The sequence below is a fragment of the Electrona antarctica genome, assembly GCF_951216825.1.
Source record: "Electrona antarctica genome assembly, chromosome: 9".
NCBI classification, from domain to species: Eukaryota; Metazoa; Chordata; class Actinopteri; order Myctophiformes; family Myctophidae; genus Electrona; species Electrona antarctica.
The window spans coordinates 23,858,644-23,878,905 of NC_136790.1; the positions used below are offsets into that span (position 1 = coordinate 23,858,644).

The following is a 20,262-nucleotide window of genomic DNA, read 5'->3' on the forward strand; positions in this document are numbered from 1 at the left end:
TTACGTCATTTTAAAAAGTTTTATTGTTGTTTAAAAGTAGATCTCATCACCTCCATAATCCAACTTGACAAGTGACAACAATGACTGCTATACTGTAAACAACATGTTGTGACATGATCTTTTCTGGTTCTGTATAGTGTATTTATTTTTGTCAACGTCAAATACAGTAAAGAAACATCAATGTTGACAGACCTTGGTGTAGTGGGCGAGGACAGCTCAGGGTATTTACTACTGCTGGTCCGTCTCAGACCATGCAATTTAAGAGTGGATTCTCCTGTGCACTCGGATTGGCTGATGTCTCCTTTTAGAGAACAGCAGTCCATGTCGGAGGCCACAGCCTTGGCTTTGGCTCTCTCCTTCTCCTTCTCCCTGTCTGTCTGGTTGACAGGGCCTGTGCTGCTGCTCCGGTTGGCCATCTTACTGCTGCCAGTTGCAGGCTCCTTCGCCCGTGGACTCGTGGAGGAAAGGGGCATGGGTTTCAGGCTAAGCAGACTGGCGTCAATTGTGCCACAGGTGGGCCGGGACGTCGCCGGGCGGCCAATCACGCTGAGAGGGCTCGATTTGGCCGGTCGCGGCAAGCTGCGGTACTGAAGGCTGTTTCGGGCATTAGGCCCGAGGAAGCCAAGCTCGCTGCTGGCATCGAAGCTGTTCTTGCGTCCTGTAGGTGTTCCCCCGCCCACGGGTTTCACGGGGATGCCAGAGGACCTGGGGATCTTGCCCACGGTGGCTGAGCCACTGGAGATGGTGATGCCCCCTGCTGTCATAACCGTGGCAGTGCCAGTGGCCGGGGGTGGCTTCTTGTAGCCGAAGGAGGCTCCGACACTGGGCTTCACTAAGCCTGACGGGGGCTTGCGGTAGTCTCCGTGGTGGTCCCTTCCTGCATCAGAGCGAGAACGCTGCAGGCCCGATGACTTGACGGACATCTTGGATTTGTCCAGTGGCTTCTCACTTTTAGGTGCTGCGAGAAGGAAAGAAAGAAAGAAAGAAAGAAAGAAAGAAAGAAAGAAAGAAAGAAAGAAAGAAGTATAAAATGTCTCACTCAATATTTCAGTATCATTTTCACATTGAGGTCCAGTTGTGCCTGGAGAGCACTGACAGACGGTGATCTAAAGGTGAAAACGCCAGCAGGAAGGTGGCCTGATGACAGCATTGTGAGTCACATTGGAATGGATAAATCAGGTTGGTCACACATCATTATTCTCTAACTGGGTGGAGACACATAAAAGGATCTACTGTATATCATTCAAGCTATTAGAGCACTGTCAGCACACACAAACACATAAGCACCAAGCAGGGAACATCTGTATTTACTTTCAGATGTTTTTATGTGCCCATGACGAGATCTACTGTACTGTATGACTCACCTACTGACATAAATCTTGGATGGACTGTAAGGCTGCATGAACAGAAAACACAGTGCTTTTCAAAGTGGGGGTTGTGGCACCCAGGGGGCGCCAGAGGGGGGGGGGGATTGGAAAGGAGAGGAAAATGAAAAAATGAAAAGAAGCTCACAATACCTTGACACTTTTTCTTTTTTTAAAGCAATTTTGCAATATGGGCAGAGACTATGGCCATTTGGGGGTCCTTGGCATAGAAAGGTTAAGGACTCTCTTGTAACATATTGCACACTATCTTGATGATATAGTCTTTCAGGATATTATTTGTGCTTAATCATCGATATTGGTAGTGAAGTTTTCAGCGCAGATAACACACAACTCCATAGATGGGGAGGTTGATGTAAAAAAGAAGAGGGTAAATTTAGGTTTCGTTTCAGGTTTGATATACATTTTGGGTTTAAGGTTTACTTAAACTAATGAGTCAAACAAACCCTATACTGGTCACTGGAATCATTCCCGTCTAGCAGTCACGCAAGACGGGATTGCATCAGATTTCTGCCAAAACACATACAATCAGACACTGTATATTAATCATCACTCATATTAGCTGAAATGAAAGACAAACATGTTGAAGGCGTTGTACTGAATTGCATCAGCGAGGAAATGGAACTCCATCTATGACTTAATTACAACATTACAACAACAGATTAAACGACAGCAAAAGATGATGATGGTTTGCAGCAGGCAATGAAATAAGCTTTCCTCTGAGACAAACGAGAAGCATGCCTTCAGTTATTATATTTGAAACTAATACTCGAGTAAAATAAAAGACAGGTCTTTTCAATTAAGTGCATCGTTCATTGCATTTTCCCCCCGACATACTGTGCAGTGCTACCAATCAAATCTGGGCAACAGCGCAAGCTTCTACATTTCATTTGATACCGAGCAGATATCCGCCTTGGCTTCTCTACAAACCAGCTTGCATTTGGATTCCATTTACCAGAGGTTATGGATGACATACATTTCTTGCTAAAACCGGTCAGCAAATCACAAAAATAAACCCTCCCACCCACTTAAGGGATTCCAGGGGGAGAGAGAGACCAAGAGAGTGAGAAACTGAGGGGAAGTAAAGCAGCGAGCCATAACAGCAGACAGACAAGAATACAGCAGACAGACAAATAGCTGTGTCCAGTCAGATAGGCTGATAGGAGCATAATTGACTGTCAAAACTCACACAGGGGCCATTTATCTCTTATGTCATACTCAGGGGTTGGGAAACACCATGTGTTGTGAACATGGTCAATACAGTATGTTAACCGATCTTACCAGCAACTTTCAGCATGCTCTGAGAGGTGTGGGTGATGGGGGAGGTCACGCCAACAGGAGGATTGCGTCCTTTTCTGAAGTTTCCCGACTGACCCAGGCTATGAGGTTTCCTCGGCTCCCCTTTGCACCCCGTGTCTTCACCCATGCCCTGCGTCGGAGGCTTCTTTCTCCATTTGCTCGGAGCCTCGGTCTTGAGGCTGCCCGTGTCGTAGACTCCGCCGTCGAGCTTGTGGACGGCCTTGCCGTCCTCGCTGTACCAAGACAGTCCGCTTTCCACCAGGGATCGCTTTTCCGCATCGGTGCGGAGCTGGATGGGACGGGCAGGGAGGACAAGGGTGAGAAGAGTATGAGTAACAACTCAGGACGGTCTCAGACAGTGTCTGTGTTATCTGAGGAGCAGCAGACTCTGTATGGATGTAATCTTTCCGCTCTCTGTAATCTTTGCTCAATCTCTATGTCTGCATTCCAGTTGTGAGGGGATGAGGGGAAGGATGACAATCTTGGATAACAATGTAAAAAATACAAAATACATAAAATAAAAGCAGTCACAAAAAGGTAGTTTATTTTAGTTGCATGAAGATACATGATACGAGCTAAGTGATTACAATTGATCTTCGATACTCCTTGCAACTCAAGGAGTAGCATTGGTGTGGTGACCTTAAAACTGTTTTGTTGCGAGGAGTTGCAACTGGTGTGGTTTATGCTTAAGAGAACATACTTTGATTGTAAAGCCAATAATATAATTACCCATGAGCTGAGATAAGGGGTACATAATATATAAGATGAGGCTTCAGCCTTTAATTTGCACAGGAGAATGCATTTATCATTGTTTAGAGTAGACTATTATTCCATCTCTAAACTGGACTTAAAAAGAATACCGTTTTTATGTAGCTGATATTTTGGTGTTTTTGAGGGGCGGTCCCTCCTATGCCCAGATTTCCGGGTTTGTGTAAACACAAACATTGAAGACAAAAGTGAAGACAGAAAAGTGCAAACGCACATTGTGATTGGCCAGAATGATGATGTATGATGATAAGAGCACCCCTCACTTCCCCTCCCCTCCACTTCCCTGCCCCTAACTTCACACAGGTGTGATTTTTTTTATTGTAGTGGAGCTTACCAGTTTAAGATTTACTGTACACGTAACTGACTTGTACCTGACCAGTGCAATTGTTACAATTCTGTTACAGCCAACAGAAAGCATACAAAGATAACTTTACTGTCTTGAGTTTTCCCTCAACCAACTAATCATCACATATTTATTAACCATTTACTGTATATATACAATAATATATATTTGTCTGGGGTCACCTATGGGTTTCCCTGGAAATAAAAACGTCTGGGTTTCCGAGGCTACCTATGGGTCTACACAGGTCATCTCCTTTTTTCCCTCAATTATATCTTTGCCAAAAATAGCCAATCTACAAGCTCACAACGCATCGCAAAATAGCATGCAGATCGTATATTCTTGCCAGATGTTTGCCTATTATGCTCAAAATAGGGATGCATACATAGTGTTCAGTTCATGTGGCTAACAGGACAATCCTAATCTAATCTTGTTCTTTCCATGTGTTATAATAGATATAGGCCTACAGTGCACTCACCATGACTGAGGAGTTGCGTCTGGACCCCAGTGGTGTAGTGGGGAGAGAGTTGAGAGAAGAGCTGACGTTGAATTCCTCCGAGCTGAGGTTGTCTGAACCACCATCTCCATCGCTGAGACCACTGCTGATCGAGCTGCTCTCATCCCAACTGAATCAAGACAAGAGGGACAAGTTATTAAAATCAACATTGTAAATCTTATCACTTTCAACCTGTTGTCCCTTTTTGACAATGTGTGTGACAACGTGTTGTGAGCTTGTAGTTATTTTTTAAATAGGACGTGTATCGTCAGTGCTCTAATACAATGTGGCCAAGAATGAGTGAGCAAGTGAGGGTATGGTATTTTGTTCAAGATACCAAAAGAAGAACACAGTCACCCTGGAGATGGAACCAATAATCTTTCATTTAGGCCAGGTAGTGTCACTCTCACACTTAATTGGAATTCTGCAGTACACATGCTGTGCAGAATGATTGCCAAACAAATCAAGTTAAAAAAAAAAAAAAAAGTTTCTGAATTTTAAAGTAAATAAGTTGAATCAATAAATGTAAAAACATTATAATGATAAGTCTTCAAAATTATTTTTGTGGAAAATACAAGATTTATTGGCAGTATCGTTATATCAAAAAGACAATATTGTGTTATCCAAACAGAAGTCCTCACCACCGCTCATCTGAAGTGAACAAAAGTTGGCAGTGACTTTGACATATCCATCTGTCCTCAGAGAGAATCACCCTGGAGGTGACCACATGCTCAATCAAGCCAGTAATACCAGCATGGCATGCAGCGGCTTTCATCCAAGTTATGCATGATTTATACTTGGTTGTGCACGATATATCGCACACCAAAAATAGCAACAATAACCAAACTAACAGATATACAAGCTTACAACCTGTCACAGTGCCACACTGTGTGAGCAGGTACTGTATCTGTCATGTGTTTGGTGCGCAACACCAGGGCACAGCTAGGGATTAACCCATTAAGACCTGGGTCCAATTCTACAAATGCCTTCCAAACTAGTATTAGATTTTTCAAAAATGTTCAAAAATAGCAGATGTACAAGCTCACAGTGTGGCACGAAGTGATGTGCTGTGAGCTTGCTAATTGTGAGTAGCTAACGCAAAAATAAAAAATGACACAGATTTTTACCTGATTTAATGGGCTAATAATGCATAAAAGGCCAGGACACAGACCATGTCCTGCCATCAGGCAATAAATAAGCTCCACTTGAAAGACAATAATCAGCAATTTATTTGATGATCAATGTATATAATTTGTATATTCACAGTTTGGAACTTTCCACATTATAAGTCATGCCACAGATAGCAAATGTGAATTAGTTGCCAATATTTGTGTAGATTTAAAACCAGATAACCACGGTTAACTCCTCCATCAAATCCTGTTAGAACTACTGTAAGTGAAGCAGGATCAATGTTCAAGACCAGGAAGGTAAATCAAAGTTTGTAAAGTCCACAGCTCAGTCATGCTCTTCGTTGGGGTCATAGTTTCTGTGTCAATTTGCTGCACAATGACATAAATAATAACTATGTACACTAGTGTTTCTCAAAGGGTGTGGGGTACAAAGAAGTGCTGGAAGCATGTTTTTTAAAGGGGGCACTGAAGTGCTACATTTGTTTTTAATTAATTCTGCATTCAAATGAGGCAGGGTTCCTGGGTTGATGTTGGAATTTGATACAATACGCAATTAAAATAAAGATACAATATAAACAAAACAAAATGTGGGCATTTTTTCAGCAGTCGGCACCATACTGCTATTTCTGATTGTGGTCAAATGAGGCTTCCTGTTACACTAGGCATACTAAATCATTCTGAATGATATGCATAGGGAATGACAGCTCAGGGTTCATAAGAGCCAACTGGCATGCACTCTTTGAGAAGCATGAGAAAATCACAATGGCAGCAGCATGTAGGACCAGACAGCCTCCCGCGGTACTCCCCCTGACCCTGGCTTCTCTGCAAACTCCCCACCACACTCCTGGGTTGCCCTGGAACAGATGGTACCTGGCCACTGGCCAGTAGGGGTGTAACCATAGAGTAACTGCATACAAAAAATTGAAGTATATCGAAATGTTAATAGCGTTTGACAAATAATGGATATATCGATACAAGGTATTAAAGTGTGCGTTGTAATTAGCAATTTTAAGACGAAAAAAAGAAAGAGGGGTTTAATTAGTTACATTTCTATTCAACACTTGGTCTATCGATAAATGTGTGTATTCTGTGTTCATGTCAAGGTGTGGCCGGGTTTGTCCATGTGTTCACATACAATGTCTATGTATTTGCCAGAGAATCACCGTCTTTACTTTATATCCATAATAATAAATGTTTCCTTTAAAAAAAACTGCACTATCCAGTATCCACACATTTCACACACATTGTATCATATCGTCAACATGTATCATATCAATGTTGAAATGTATCGTTGAACTACTACTGGCCCTTTTTTTTAGTGGCCTTTTTTCTCTCCCTGGAAATAAAAACGTCTGGGTTTCCGAGGCTACTACTGGCCAGACCGCCAGACTCCAGACCTCGTGTGAGAAGGGTGAAGTCTCCTACCACAACCTGCCCACATGTAGTATTCACTCATAGCATAGCCATAGATAGAATCTAGAGAATCAAGCAGGGTTAATTTGTCACTCACTCATACAGGTGCTAGCAGCAAAATGTTGCTGTGGCATTAGAACAGCTATTCACAATTCAGTGCAAGTAATGAGCCATGTCCTTCATGTCCTTGTTCAGGGCTCTGACAGCCTCAGGGAAAAGCCCAGACATTTGAGACACCTCAGAAACAGTCTGTTAGTGGGTGGTGTTTGTCATATCCCCTTTTCCATACGTAAGCACCTCCTGCTGTCATATGCCTCCTGCGGGAATGGAAGGGAGCTCCCTGTCGTGGGCTTGGCCAACCGCACCGCCTTCCACAGCACTCGCAGAACCTTCCCACAAGTTCCCAGGTAAGCTAGTAATACCAGACAGTGATAATGGGCCAGGCCTCTGTCAAGATGCTCTGGGTGTTTTAGTAGAAAGATTTCAGGACCTTTTCTGAGATCTTGCACTTCCTCACCTGCCTAGCTGTCTCCAGTCTCTGTGTGCGTTCTCCAAGTCAGGGGACCTCTGTGATGTGCAGTGTGCACAGTTGCACACCACTTTGATCACCATAACGGCCTGGATATGTTTGCCTCGCAAAATTCTGAATGAGATTACATTTAAAATGCAGATTGTGGTGTGTGCCTGAATGCAATGTGTAGCCTGCTTTCAGATTAAAGTTCAGAGAGGACAAAACACTTGTCTTAAGAGAGCATGACATTTAATTGAGTCAGTTGTTGAGGATAACACCTTGTTGAACTGAAGAGCAATATCTCCACAGAGTTGGAAATGTGAGGACAGCTCGGAGGTATACTGTATACTTATTATATTCTAGTATTGGCAATCACAGGTAGCAATCAGTCAGCTCACTAAAACGTGGCACGGTGAAAAGGTAAAAAGATTAATAAAGAGCCCTTGGAAGCTGAGTCATTCAGAGGGCGAGAGAATAGTTCTCTTCTGTTTCTTTGCCTCCCCTCACCGAGCTGAAATTGCTCTTTGTGGCTTCATAGTCTGCAATTAGCAGAGGCAAGGAACATGGAATTGCATATGTAAGAAAAATGCAGGGAGACAAAAATGGCTCATAGAAAATTCTGAAACAGCGGAGGAAATGGGATTTAATCACATGGGTTTATTCTAAAACAGAATTGAGTTCTGGAGGTACAGTAAATGTGCCCCACACGCTTTAAAGTCCAGAGAGTTAACCATACCCTATAGGTATGTAATCTAGGCTCCTAGGCAAAGAAATAACAACAAATAAATAAAAGATATTAAAGTGAAAAACAGTGAAATAGTGCTTAAGTGGATCATTATACTCAGAATGGTATGTAATCTAGGCTCCTAGGCAAAGAAATAACAAAAAATAAATACAAAATATTAAAGTGAAAAACAGTGAAATAGTGCTTAAGTGGATTATTATACTCAGAATGTCAAAATGTACCCTTACAGGTACATATTTTACATTGTTGCTATGTTCTACATTATGTGTCTGCATAATATGTATACTAGATAGTGATGCATGAAATCCACTCTCTGTAGCCCATCAACTAATGATTTGTGGTCACATGTGCCTGACCTCAAAAACCAATACTACCAGCCAGACAAAGAAAATGTTTGTATTTGAGCATAGGGATTCAACAGCTCTGATGGTAAACTAAACTATTAAAGTTATACAATAAAGTCCAATCCAGCATGTTGACTGGGGCTTGGCATGCTTCAGTAACATAACATCAACTCTATATTAAGTGATGATTAAGTAAAGCCGGATGCGAGACCAATAAGAAAGAGACAGGAGGGAATGTGGGCTGTTGATAAAGCCAAAACTGCTTGTTCTCCGTGGTGAAATTCAGACAGCAGGGACAGAGTGGGCGTAGTCAAACAAGTACATACATACTTCATACTAGGATGGCAATTAACACTTTGTTTTATGTGGCAGAGCTCCAAGTTCTGCCTGATTTGTGAGTTTGTGCTATTAGTCGAATAGAAGTCTCAGAAAATGTTTTGGTTTGAAAGATTATGGGGCGGCATATAGGGTGGGAAAACATTAAAATCACTACAATATATTCAGGGTATTGACTGCATTCCAAAGTTAAACTTGGAACAGTTGGGTGCATGTATCACACTGAAGTAGCTAGCCTACTGCTTGTCTCTAAGATCTGCAGCATAGGTGGACTAAACCTAACTAAAAACCTAACATAATACAAAGGTGAATTGCACATAAGGATGAATGGTTTATAGACAAAAAAAATGTGTCTGTGTATTTTTTTTCTTCTTCTCTGTAGGCTATAAAGGACAATGAGGAGACATAATTCTCTGTGGAGTGCATGCCTCTATGGCAGAGTGGTAATGACATGTTAATAAGATAGCTGTGTGGTGGTAGACTATAAAAATACCACAATTCTAGAATAAAAATGTGTTTACACCAATGTTAGTGTATAATTGTTAATACTCTCTCTCTCACACACACACACACACACACAGTCACACACACACACACACACGACGTCAACACCCCTTTCACTTTTTTTTGATTGATCATTTGATCAAGTTCATCTTAACTGAACTAGCCTAAAGTTAAGCACAATTTAAATGCATGGTGGAAAAACGGTGCATCCTGAATCCACATCGAAATCGCAGACGCTGGCTAATATCCGTTTTTGCGCATCCATCAGGCCTGTATCGATCAGCAAATAGCAATAGGTTATCCCCGGTGATGTCATAATAATATTTAAAATAATTACAAACTAGACAACGGACGTGATTCAATTATCAGAATCATAAATTGCACCACACCAATAAGACAATAAAAAAATCGTAGGCAAATTTACCTGGGCGCAAAACGTAACGTCCTTTTAGCTCTTGACGCCGATTGTAAAGGTGGCACTTTTCCGATCAAAACACGACCGTTCATTTGTAGCCTACAGTTTTTACATCCACACGAAACCGTACGTGCGCAACCTTCCAAAGTCCTGAAAGATGCGTCGAATCCTCGATTCAAAATCTCCCTGTCCTCCGCGAGCATGCCCGGCCGTTTCCCTGCAAAAAAAAACGGTCCGTCCGTTGCTAGCCTATAGGAAACACCCCCAAAATGAAACCCCCTACTCTCCTCCACTGATGGCAAACAGCTGTTGCTCATCATTCTCAGTCCAAAGGAACTATTATATGAAGCTGCACGCAGTGGTTCTCAAAGTGGGGTTCGGGGACCCCCAGGAGTCTTGAGTTAATAAATAGCCCATCTACAAGCTCCTGAGAACCCATGGTTTCTTGAGGGGGTCCCAGTAGCTTATTAGACTGTAGATGTATTTGATCGATTTTGACATTTTCAATCTACGTCTAAGTCCACTTCCCCCTGTGGTGTTGGAGAGACACCGCTGAGCCCCTGTAACTCCGAACATGTACAAATGCAAAAATATAAAGGTGTTTACCTTCTTGCCCCAAATGTTACAGAGTCTGCCGGTGTGATTGTGCAATGTATTAGTCGGCAGTTTTTTATTAAAGAAGTGTTTTAATCACGTTTGTGGCCAAACGCGATTTTCTCCCCGACTCCCCCTCGTTTACTTCCTGTTTACGTTGAGCGTAATTCTGGCTTTCACCGGATGCGCCCCCCACTACCGCCATCTATGACTTCGGACAGGATCGGCCACAAACGGGATTAAAACACTTCTTTACTGAAAACTACCGACTAATACATTGGACAAGCACGCCGGCAGCCTCTCTGACATTAAGGGGCAAGAAGGTAAGCACCTTTATATTTTGCATTTGTACATGTTCGGGGTTGCAGGTCTCCGCGGTGTCTGTCCAACACCACAGCCTGGGAAGTGGATTTAGAATCGAGTCGTCAAAATCGATCAAATACATACGAGTCTAATCCTAGGTGGTCCCAGGGTCCGAAGCTAAATTAGTCAAATTAGATCACAATGTGGGGCTTACATGTAGATCGGAAAAAAGCTGCTGAGCACTGAACAAACACTAGTCGATCACAATAATTAGGCTACAATAGAATATGTAGAGCAGATTACACATACTTTAACAACAGAAAATCAATTCTTGCAACTTTAATTGGTAGACTTTTTTTCCCCTTTTTTGAGTGGTGTAAACCACTCCTACAACTGGCTTTGTTGTGCAGAAAAAATGAGCATGGTTGCTATGTTCACCCTGTTCACCCGGGTGTGATTTCATTACGTCAGACATGATTTTGTTAGTCTGTGCAGCAAAAATGAGCATGGTTGCTATGTTCACCCTGTTCACCCGGGTGTGCTTTCATTACGTCAGACATGATTTCATTACGTCAGACAGGCTATATTACACCACTCAGTTCACACGGGAGTGATTTTTTTCTCTTTATACTAGACTAATTGTTATCGTTCCAATGGACATGATAGCCTGAATAACAGAAATAAAATATAGCTGCAAGCAGCGATAAAGCGGGACCAAGATAGAAGAAGAACAATGCGCAATGAGAACAACACGCACAAATGAGACCGACGAGCCGAGTTGTCGGTACCGGGATTTGAACTCGCAACCTTGTGGACCGAAGGCGGGAGCTCTACTGACTGACCTACACAGAGACAATCAGTGACTATATTGTAAACAGTAAAACCATTTAGTGATTTGGTAACAAGAAGGTGTGTCCTCATTTTAGGCATGTCTTGTGTGTGTGTGTGTGTGTGTGTGTGTGTGTGTGTGTGTGTGTGTGTGTGTGTGTGTGTGTGTGTGTGTGTGTGTGTGTGTGTGTGTGTGTGTGTGTGTGCGCGTGCCTGCCTGCCTGCCTGCCTGCCTGCCTGCCTGCCTGGCTGCTTGCCTGCCTGCCTGCCTGCCTGCGTGCGTGCGTGCGTGCGTGCGTGCGTGCGTGGCTGCATGCGTGGCTGCATTAGGCAGACAATCGTTCATAACCATGGATTTGGATTGAAGATCATCTCTTTAGTTTTTGTGGTGTTTAACATAAGGTGGCTATTATCACACCAGTCTTTAAAGTTATTGATCTCACTGATATAGCCCACAGGGCGTTCAACAATATGTACAAATAAGACTGACAAGCTGAGTTGGCAGTAGCTGGATTTGAACACACAACCTTGCGGTCCAAGGGCAAGAGCTCAACTGACTGAGCTACACGGAGACAATCAGTTACTCCATTGTTAACAGGAAAATCATTCAGTGTTAGTTCAGCATAAGTACTCAGACTTTTAGAAATTAGCAGATCTACATGCTCATAACATGTCCCGGTACGGTACGGTACAGTACGGTACAGTATGGTACAGTATGGTGCAGTACAGTACAGTACAGTACAGTACAGTACAGTACAGTACAGTACAGTACAGTACCATATGGTACAATACGGTACAGCACAGTATGGTACAGTACAGTACGGTATTACACATTGCACTTATTACACTATTACACTACTATTACACTATTACACTATTACACTAAATACACTTATTACACTATTAAAAAATTTGACTCAATACACTATTTCAATATTACACAATTACACTATTACACTTATGACACTATGAGACTTATTACACTATTTCAGTTACTAGTATCTCTATTATTGTGATGCCATGTCCTAGTGCCTGATGGGTCAAATGTAATCTACTTCAATATTTCTATAGTTGAGTCATCACAAATCTTGCAGCACACAATGCATACACTGAGTTGTCTTTGCCCGGATTTGAACACACAACCTTGTGGTCCAACGGCGAGAGCTCTACCAACTGAGCTATGCAGACACAGTCAGTTGACTCATTCTAAACAGTAACATCATTCAGTATAAACTTTAGTGTGTGTGTGTGTGTGTGTGTGCGTGCGCGCGCAATTTTCATTGGCTCATAAAAACTTCATTTTTTCACTTAGAAAAAATGTGCTACGATTATTTGTCCGTATCGGTCCAAAGTTCACGTGTAGAAGTTTTCGTGCATTTTGAGCAAAGATTCTGGGAGGAGTTACATTTTAACTGTTTTTCATATAATTCAAAATGGCGGGTGATCTAAAGGTCAGAGGTCAAAAGTCAGAACACGAAAGTTGTTCGGCATGAGGAGACACATATGTGTATCAAAGTGTCATTGCCAACGGTCAAACGGTTCATGAGATATGCACGTTCAAAGTTTGCAAGTTTGCAAGTTTTGCATCAATTGAGTGTTATAGCGCCACCATTTGGCCAATCGTGATGGGCTTCGCATAGTAAAGTGACATAAGCATGTGTGTGTATTAGAGGCAGAAGAATAATTTTCACAAAACAGCAATTTTCATTGGCTCATAAAAACTTCATTTTTTCACTTAACAAAAATGTGCTACGATTATTTGTCCGTATAGGTCCAAAGTTCACGTGTAGAAGTTTTCGTGCATTTTGAGCAAAGATTCTGGGAGGAGTTACATTTGAACTGTTTTTCAAATAATTCAAAATGGCGGGTGATCTAAAGGTCAGAGGTCAAAAGTCAGAACTCGGAAGTTGTTCGGCATGAGGAGACACATATGTGTATCAAAGTGTCATTGCCAACGGTCAAACGGTTCATGAGATATGCACGTTCAAAGTTTGCAAGTTTTGCAAGTTTTGCATCAATTGAGTGCTATAGCGCCACCATTTGGCCAATCATGATGGGCTTCACATAGTCACCGTTTGGCATGGTCCTCTATCATGTTGACAAGTTTTGCGCAAACCGACTGCACGGTTCAGTCAGAACAGCTATTTTTGGCAGAAGGAGAATAAAATAAAGTACTGATCATATAATTCAAAATGGCGGGTGATCTAAAGGTCAGAGGTCAAAAGTCAGAACACGAAAGTTGTTCAGCACGAGGATACGCATATGGGTATCAAAGTGTCATTGCCAACGGTCAAACGGTTCATGAGCTATGCACGTTCAAAGTTAGCATTTTCAATTGAGCGCTATAGCGCCACCATTTGGCCAATCGTCTTGGGCGTCGCATATTCACCGTTTGGCATGGCCCTCTACCAGATTACCGCGTTTCGCGAAAACCGACTGCACCATTCAGTCAGAACAGCTATTTTTGGCGGAAGGAGAAGAAGAAGAAGAAGAAGAAGAAGAAAAATAAACACAAAAACAAGTAGTGACCAAAGTCACTGCGTGACTTCTTGGTCCCTAAATATAGCTGCAAGCAGCGATAAAGCGGGACCAAGATAGAAGAAGAACAATGCGCAATAAGAACAACACGCACAAATGAGACCGACGAGCTGAGTTGTCGGTACCGGGATTTGAACTCACAACCTTGTGGACCGAAGGCGGGAGCTCTACTGACTGACCTACACAGAGACAATCAGTGAATACATTGTAAACTGTAAAATCATTTACTGATTTGGTAACAAGAAGGTGTGTCCTCATTTTGGGCATGTCTTTATCCATTACTACAGTGTGTTTTCACGCACAGTTAAAGTGTGTGTGTGTGTGTGTGTGTGTGTGTGTGTGTGTGTGTGTGTGTGTGCGTGCCTGCCTGCCTGCCTGCCTGCCTGCCTGCCTGCGTGCGTGCGTGCGTGCGTGCGTGCATGCGTGCGTACAAACTTCTCTTTGTGTGTGTGTGTGCGCGTGCGTGCGTGCGTGCGTGCAAACTTCTCTTTGTGTGTGTGTGTGTGTGTGTGTGCGTGCGTGCGTGCGTGCGTGCGTGCGTGCGTGCGTGCGTGCGTGCGTGGCTGCATGCGTGTGTGTGTTAGGCAGACATTCGTTCATAACCATGGATTTGGATTGAAGATCATCTCTTTAGTTTTTGTGGTGTTTAACATAAGGTGGCAATTATCACACCAGTCTTTAAAGTTATTGATCTCACTGATATAGCCCACAACAATATGTACAAATAAGACTGACAAGCTGAGTTGTCAGTAGCTGGATTTGAACACACAACCTTGCGGTCCAAGGGCAAGAGCTCGACTGACTGAGCTACACGGAGACGATCAGATACTCCATTGTTAACAGGAAAAGCATTCAGTGTTAGTTCAGCATAAGTACTCAAACTTTGGTGTGTGTGTGTGTGTGCGTGCACGCGCAATTTTCATTGGCTCATAAAAACTTCATTTTTTCACTTAGAAAAAAATGTGCTACGATTATTTGTCCGTATAGGTCCAAAGTTCACGTGTAGAAGTTTTCGTGCATTTTGAGCAAAGATTCTGGGAGGAGTTACATTTGAACTGTTTTTCATATAATTCAAAATGGCGGGTGATCTAAAGGTCAGAGGTCAAAAGTCAGAACACGAAAGTTGTTCGGCATGAGGAGACGCATATGTGTATAAAAGTGTCATTGCCAACGGTCAAACGGTTCATGAGATATGCACGTTCAAAGTTTGCAAGTTTGCAAGTTTTGCATCAATTGAGTGCTATAGCGCCACCATTTGGCCAATCGTGATGGGCTTCGCATAGTTAAGTGACATAAGCATATGTGTGTATTAGAGGCAGAAGAAAAAAATTCACAAAACAGCAATTTTCATTGCTTCATAAAAACTTAATCTTTTCACTTAGAAAAAATGTGTTACGATTATTTGTCCGTATAGGTCCAAAGTTCACGTGTAGAAGTTTTCGTGCATTTTGAGCAAAGATTCTGGGAGGAGTTACATTTGAACTGTTTTTCATATCATTCAAAATGGCGGGTGATCTAAAGGTCAGAGGTCAAAAGTCAGAACACGAAAGTTGTTCGGCATGAGGAGACACATATGTGTATCAAAGTGTCATTGCCAACGGTCAAACGGTTCATGAGATATGCACGTTCAAAGTTTGCAAGTTTGCAAGTTTTGCATCAATTGAGTGCTATAGCGCCACCATTTGGCCTATCATGATGGGCTTCGCATAGTCACCGTTTGGCATGGTCCTCTATCATGTTGACAAGTTTTGCGCAAACCGACTGCACGGTTCAGTCAGAACAGCTATTTTTGGCGGAAGGAGAATAAAATAAAGTACTGATCATATAATTCAAAATGGCGGGTGATCTAAAGGTCAGAGGTCAAAAGTCAGAACACGAAAGTTGTTCAGCACGAGGAGACGCATATGGGTATCAAAGTGTCATTGCCAACGGTCAAACGGTTCATGAGCTATGCACGTTCAAAGTTAGCATTTTCAATTGAGCGCTATAGCGCCACCATTTGGCCAATCGTCTTGGGCGTCGCATATTCACCGTTTGGCATGACCCTCTACCAGATTACCGCGTTTCGCGAAAACCGACTGCACCATTCAGTCAGAACAGCAATTTTTGGCGGAAGGAGAAGGAGAAGAAGGAGAAGAAGGAGAAGAAGAAAAATAAACACAAAAACAAAGAGTGACCAAAGTCACTGCGTGACTTCTTGGTCCCTAATTATGTGTGTTCTTCTCTTTCACAGTTACACACGTGAATTGCCTTCTGGGACCAAACTGGAAACATCCAGACCAAGGTAAGGTCTGACTCTGAATCACAGAGGAGGAAACCACAAATCCTAAAATGAGTTGAGGACCTCCAGTGAGACATGAGGAGCCTTGGAAAACCAACCCCCAACCCCCCTCCATGGCTTTTTATTAGTAGTGGAACAGTCTCACGTGATGATCTCACCAGGCCAGAGTGCTGCAACCACTCAAGAAGGTAAACCGTGGGTCAAGAAAGTCCCCACATCTTAGAGCAAGTTCTGGGTTTCTGTGTGGCATCATGTTCATTATTTAAAATGGAAAGATCTTGTACTCCCATCATCAACCACCATCAAAATACCAGAGCACAGCTGTATGAAGGAATAGAATTAGATTTCATATTCTCTCTATTTTTAAGGAACATGGCAATTGTGTTGCTTTCACTCTGACAGACAACAAACACGCTATGTTATCGCTATGAAAAGAAAACATCAACAGATAGACTGTGAAGATAAAAGTAATGTTGTGTCTGCCTTTATCTTTTGATGTTTCAACTTGAGACATGAGCTCATGAGGGTAGGCAGCCTCTGTGGCAGTTGTCCTTTCTGTTTTTTGAGGGGCGCTAGCCCCTCCTATATACAGCTTTTGTCCCCACAAAATGTCTGCAAGACAAACATTAATTTAAATGCCATTGACAATGAAGGGAAAATGTATGTAATCTTGTCCCCACACGTCTCATATTTGCCATTGACAATGAAAGGAGAAATTAGGTCAAATGTCCACGAAATATGACGTAAAATGTCTGCAACACAAATATTAAATGCCATTGACAATGAAGGAAATTTACGTCATCTTGTCCCCATGCACACGTCTCATATTTGCCATCGACAATGAAAGGAGAAATTAGGTCAAATGTCCGCCAAATATGACTTTGACATGAATTTGTGGCAAAATAAGAGCGCCCCTCAGTCACTTCAGTGTGATTGAGTGTGAGTGTGATTGTATTTGTTCCATTTAAACCCAGCACGTGAAGAAGTATTTTCTTTATATATTTACTACTGGTTACTTCTAAAACCTCAGCTGTCCTGATAGCCAAACGGTTTCTCACTTACTCCTAATAGCCAAACAACCTCTTGTTTGGGAAAGATGAGTGATATAGATTGTACACAACACGGACAAGCACTTTACAACCCTCACATGATCCCCTGTTTATCTGAACTGAACCACAGATCCGCTAAACAAGCCGTCCTTTAAACGGCCCCTGCACCAGGTTTGTATAGTAAAGGCTGTCCTCCATTGATAACCAGTGTGCCTGAAACATCCCCTGGATGTTTGCTAAAGCTGGGGCCCATTGGATACTGACCGTGAGACTCAAAAGCAGTATGTGACTGTGTAAATAATGAAACTACCTCTAAATGTATACTGTGGCAAATGTATGGTTATGGTGTATGCAACATTTCTTATTAGGGTGTAGTGTTTGTTGATATGAAAACTAAATTCTATAGTCACAGGATTTTACCTTTAAAACAAAACATGTAGTTACTGTTATTTGCACTGTAGGACAGGATATTTACAAGCCGTTTAAAAAGAGATTCGCCCAGTCTGTGGGGATGGACACAAAGAAGGGTTGAATGAATGCAACAACATGTGGTGTCTGGAGGATAGTAGACAGGAAGCTTTATGTCCTGACCTTTTGTTATTGCAACCAGTTAAAAGTTCAGCCATTTCTCTAAGCACAGCCACAGACATTGTACGATTCTTCTGAAAAATCCCAGAGTTGACCTATACAGCGCATGGTGAATTTTGGACAGATGAACAATATTTAACTTGCTTTGTCTATATTTAAAATATTCACTTACTCTACCATTATGAACTGAATTTATGAAAATTGCTGAAATTTCACTTAAATGAAAAGAATGGGAGTAGGCTACTATATTGCAATATTTCACAAATCTATCACAAATCAGCACATTCTGGTTAACCCTATACCCCACGATTGACATAGAAAGTCCTATCCAATTGCCCAGTTATACTTGTTTATCCTTTATTTAAACAGAAATCTTAAAAGTCTTAAATTGAAAGATCTCTTTTTCAAGCGGGCCCTGCTTCTCACTCAAATAGTTACGCACATTCACAGCAAATTCGTTCCTACAGAGTACCTTAACACACGGTTGTATACTATTGGCCACTGAGCAGCTCCACTGGAGCAGTTGGGGGTTCAGTGGCTTTCTCAAGGGCACTTCAATGATGGGTGTTAAGGGATGGATGCGTGCTGGTCAATTCCCCCAGATCTTTTCTACCAGTCCGGGGACTGAACCTTTCGTCCACAAGCACGCTCCTCTAAAAGCATTGCTGATCTAAATTTATAATCTTTTGTTTCTCTAAGGTGGTGTTGTGACACAACATTTCCAGCAGGAGGCACAATAACTCAACATTGCCTGGCTGGTCACTTTCTGTTACTGTGTCTGTGTGTGTCTGTGTGTCTGTGTGTGTGTGTGTGTGTGTGTGTGTGTGTGTGTGTGTGTGTGTGTGTGTGTGTGTGTGTGTGTGTGTGTGTGTGGTCGGACTGGCCAGACCTAAATGACATGTGCTGCTGGGCTGACGTTACCCTGGAGTGGGTAGGGTCTAACTCTGAGGCGGTGGCTGCCTCAGAGAATGTTATATCTGACCCCAGTATCTGTCAGAGCGACTATGACTGTGTGTGGAACGGAACATCAACTTCCACTGACTAATGCCTGAGGTCGCCTCCTATGGGCACAACAACAAAGACAGCGACAACATTGGACTGAGTTGAGATTACAAGGAAAGACTGCATGTCTTCCTGCTGCGGACCATTCTGTCTCTCACTCTGTGTTAAAAAATGTTGCCATTGATGAGTGCATTGTTGTTTTTACTTTGAAAGCGAGATTACAGGTTCTACCCTCCAAACTTAATCTCTCCATCTGGTTTCCAGGCAATCATGCTCCTCACTGTATCCATCATGGCCATGAACACATCTTAAATGGTTGCCATGTTTACAGGGGCCTTTACATAAGTAGGCATGACAGAATAGTGGATTTGATATCGAAAGACATCTCTTCCATTTTCAGGTCCTCTATCATGCTTTATAAGCATTCTACTGTGAAGCCAAGGATGTTTAACCTGTGTAATGATGATTCTGTGTTCTCTAACATTTCAGCTAACACCCCTGATGTCATTGTTGTAAATGAAAACCATAGAGAGGTGTTCATTCTCAAGGTCGGCTGTACCTTTGACTATAGCCTGGAAGAAGCCTTTCTAACCAAAGTGCTGAAGTATCAGCAGCTATAGTGCAGACCATCTCACAGCTAGGCTACAGATGTAAACTTTTAGTTTTTATCTTTGGCAGCCTAGGGCTTACAAATGGCCGGCCTTTCCAAAAGGAGAGCCAAGCAGTTAGCGAGGTACTGCTCAGTTTCAGCCATTATAGGAAGCCGCTCAATTTGGAGGAGGCGTTGTTTCCTTTATCCATGATTTATGTCTGCTACCCTGTGTCCGACATGTCAGCTGTACAGTTGTATGTAACGATGCTTTGCCGTCCATGCACGTTGTAACTGGCTGCTCTCCCACTGTCAAACTGCACTGGCAGTGTTTATGTCCTTTGTACAAGGTATTCCTGTACTTCTCATTATGTGGACATAAATAAACATTTAAAATGTGTGTGTGTGCGTGCGTGTGCGTGTGTGCACGTACGTGTTTGTGTGTGCACATGCGCGTATCAACCCTTCACTGTTGAGAGAGAAGTGTCATCACTCTGCTCACTGCACCCGATCCCATCTTACAACATGGGTAATTATTTAAGTAGGCTGTAAGAGCATCGCTGAAATGTACCCTGACATTTGGTCCTATACTGTATTCCCATTCAAGCGTTTCATTCGATCAATAAGTCTGCCCACGAGGAAAGCTGGCAGGGCATTACTCCAGAATATCAAGGATCTTCCAGTAATTTTGATCTATATTGAGCTTGACCATGGAGCAAGCAGGTTTGTGCTACCATCAGCGCAGAGCGCTGTCGTGGCAGTACAGCAAATGAGTCTGAGATGCATCAGTGAATGTGTCCAAGACCA

At 42.5% G+C, this 20,262-nt stretch overlaps 1 protein-coding gene across 1 annotated transcript in view; it reads right to left on the reverse strand.

Moving 5' to 3' along the window:
* Positions 1–20,262, reverse strand: part of nav1b (neuron navigator 1b) — a 71,110-nt gene that overhangs the window by 26,894 nt on the left and 23,954 nt on the right. Inside the window, exons 4-6 of the mRNA XM_079510440.1 lie at positions 4,268–4,415; positions 2,664–2,970; positions 193–958 (exon numbers count right to left, since the gene is read on the reverse strand). Of these exons, the coding sequence (XP_079366566.1) occupies positions 193–958; positions 2,664–2,970; positions 4,268–4,415 (1,221 nt within the window). The remainder of the gene's footprint in view (positions 1–192; positions 959–2,663; positions 2,971–4,267; positions 4,416–20,262) is intronic.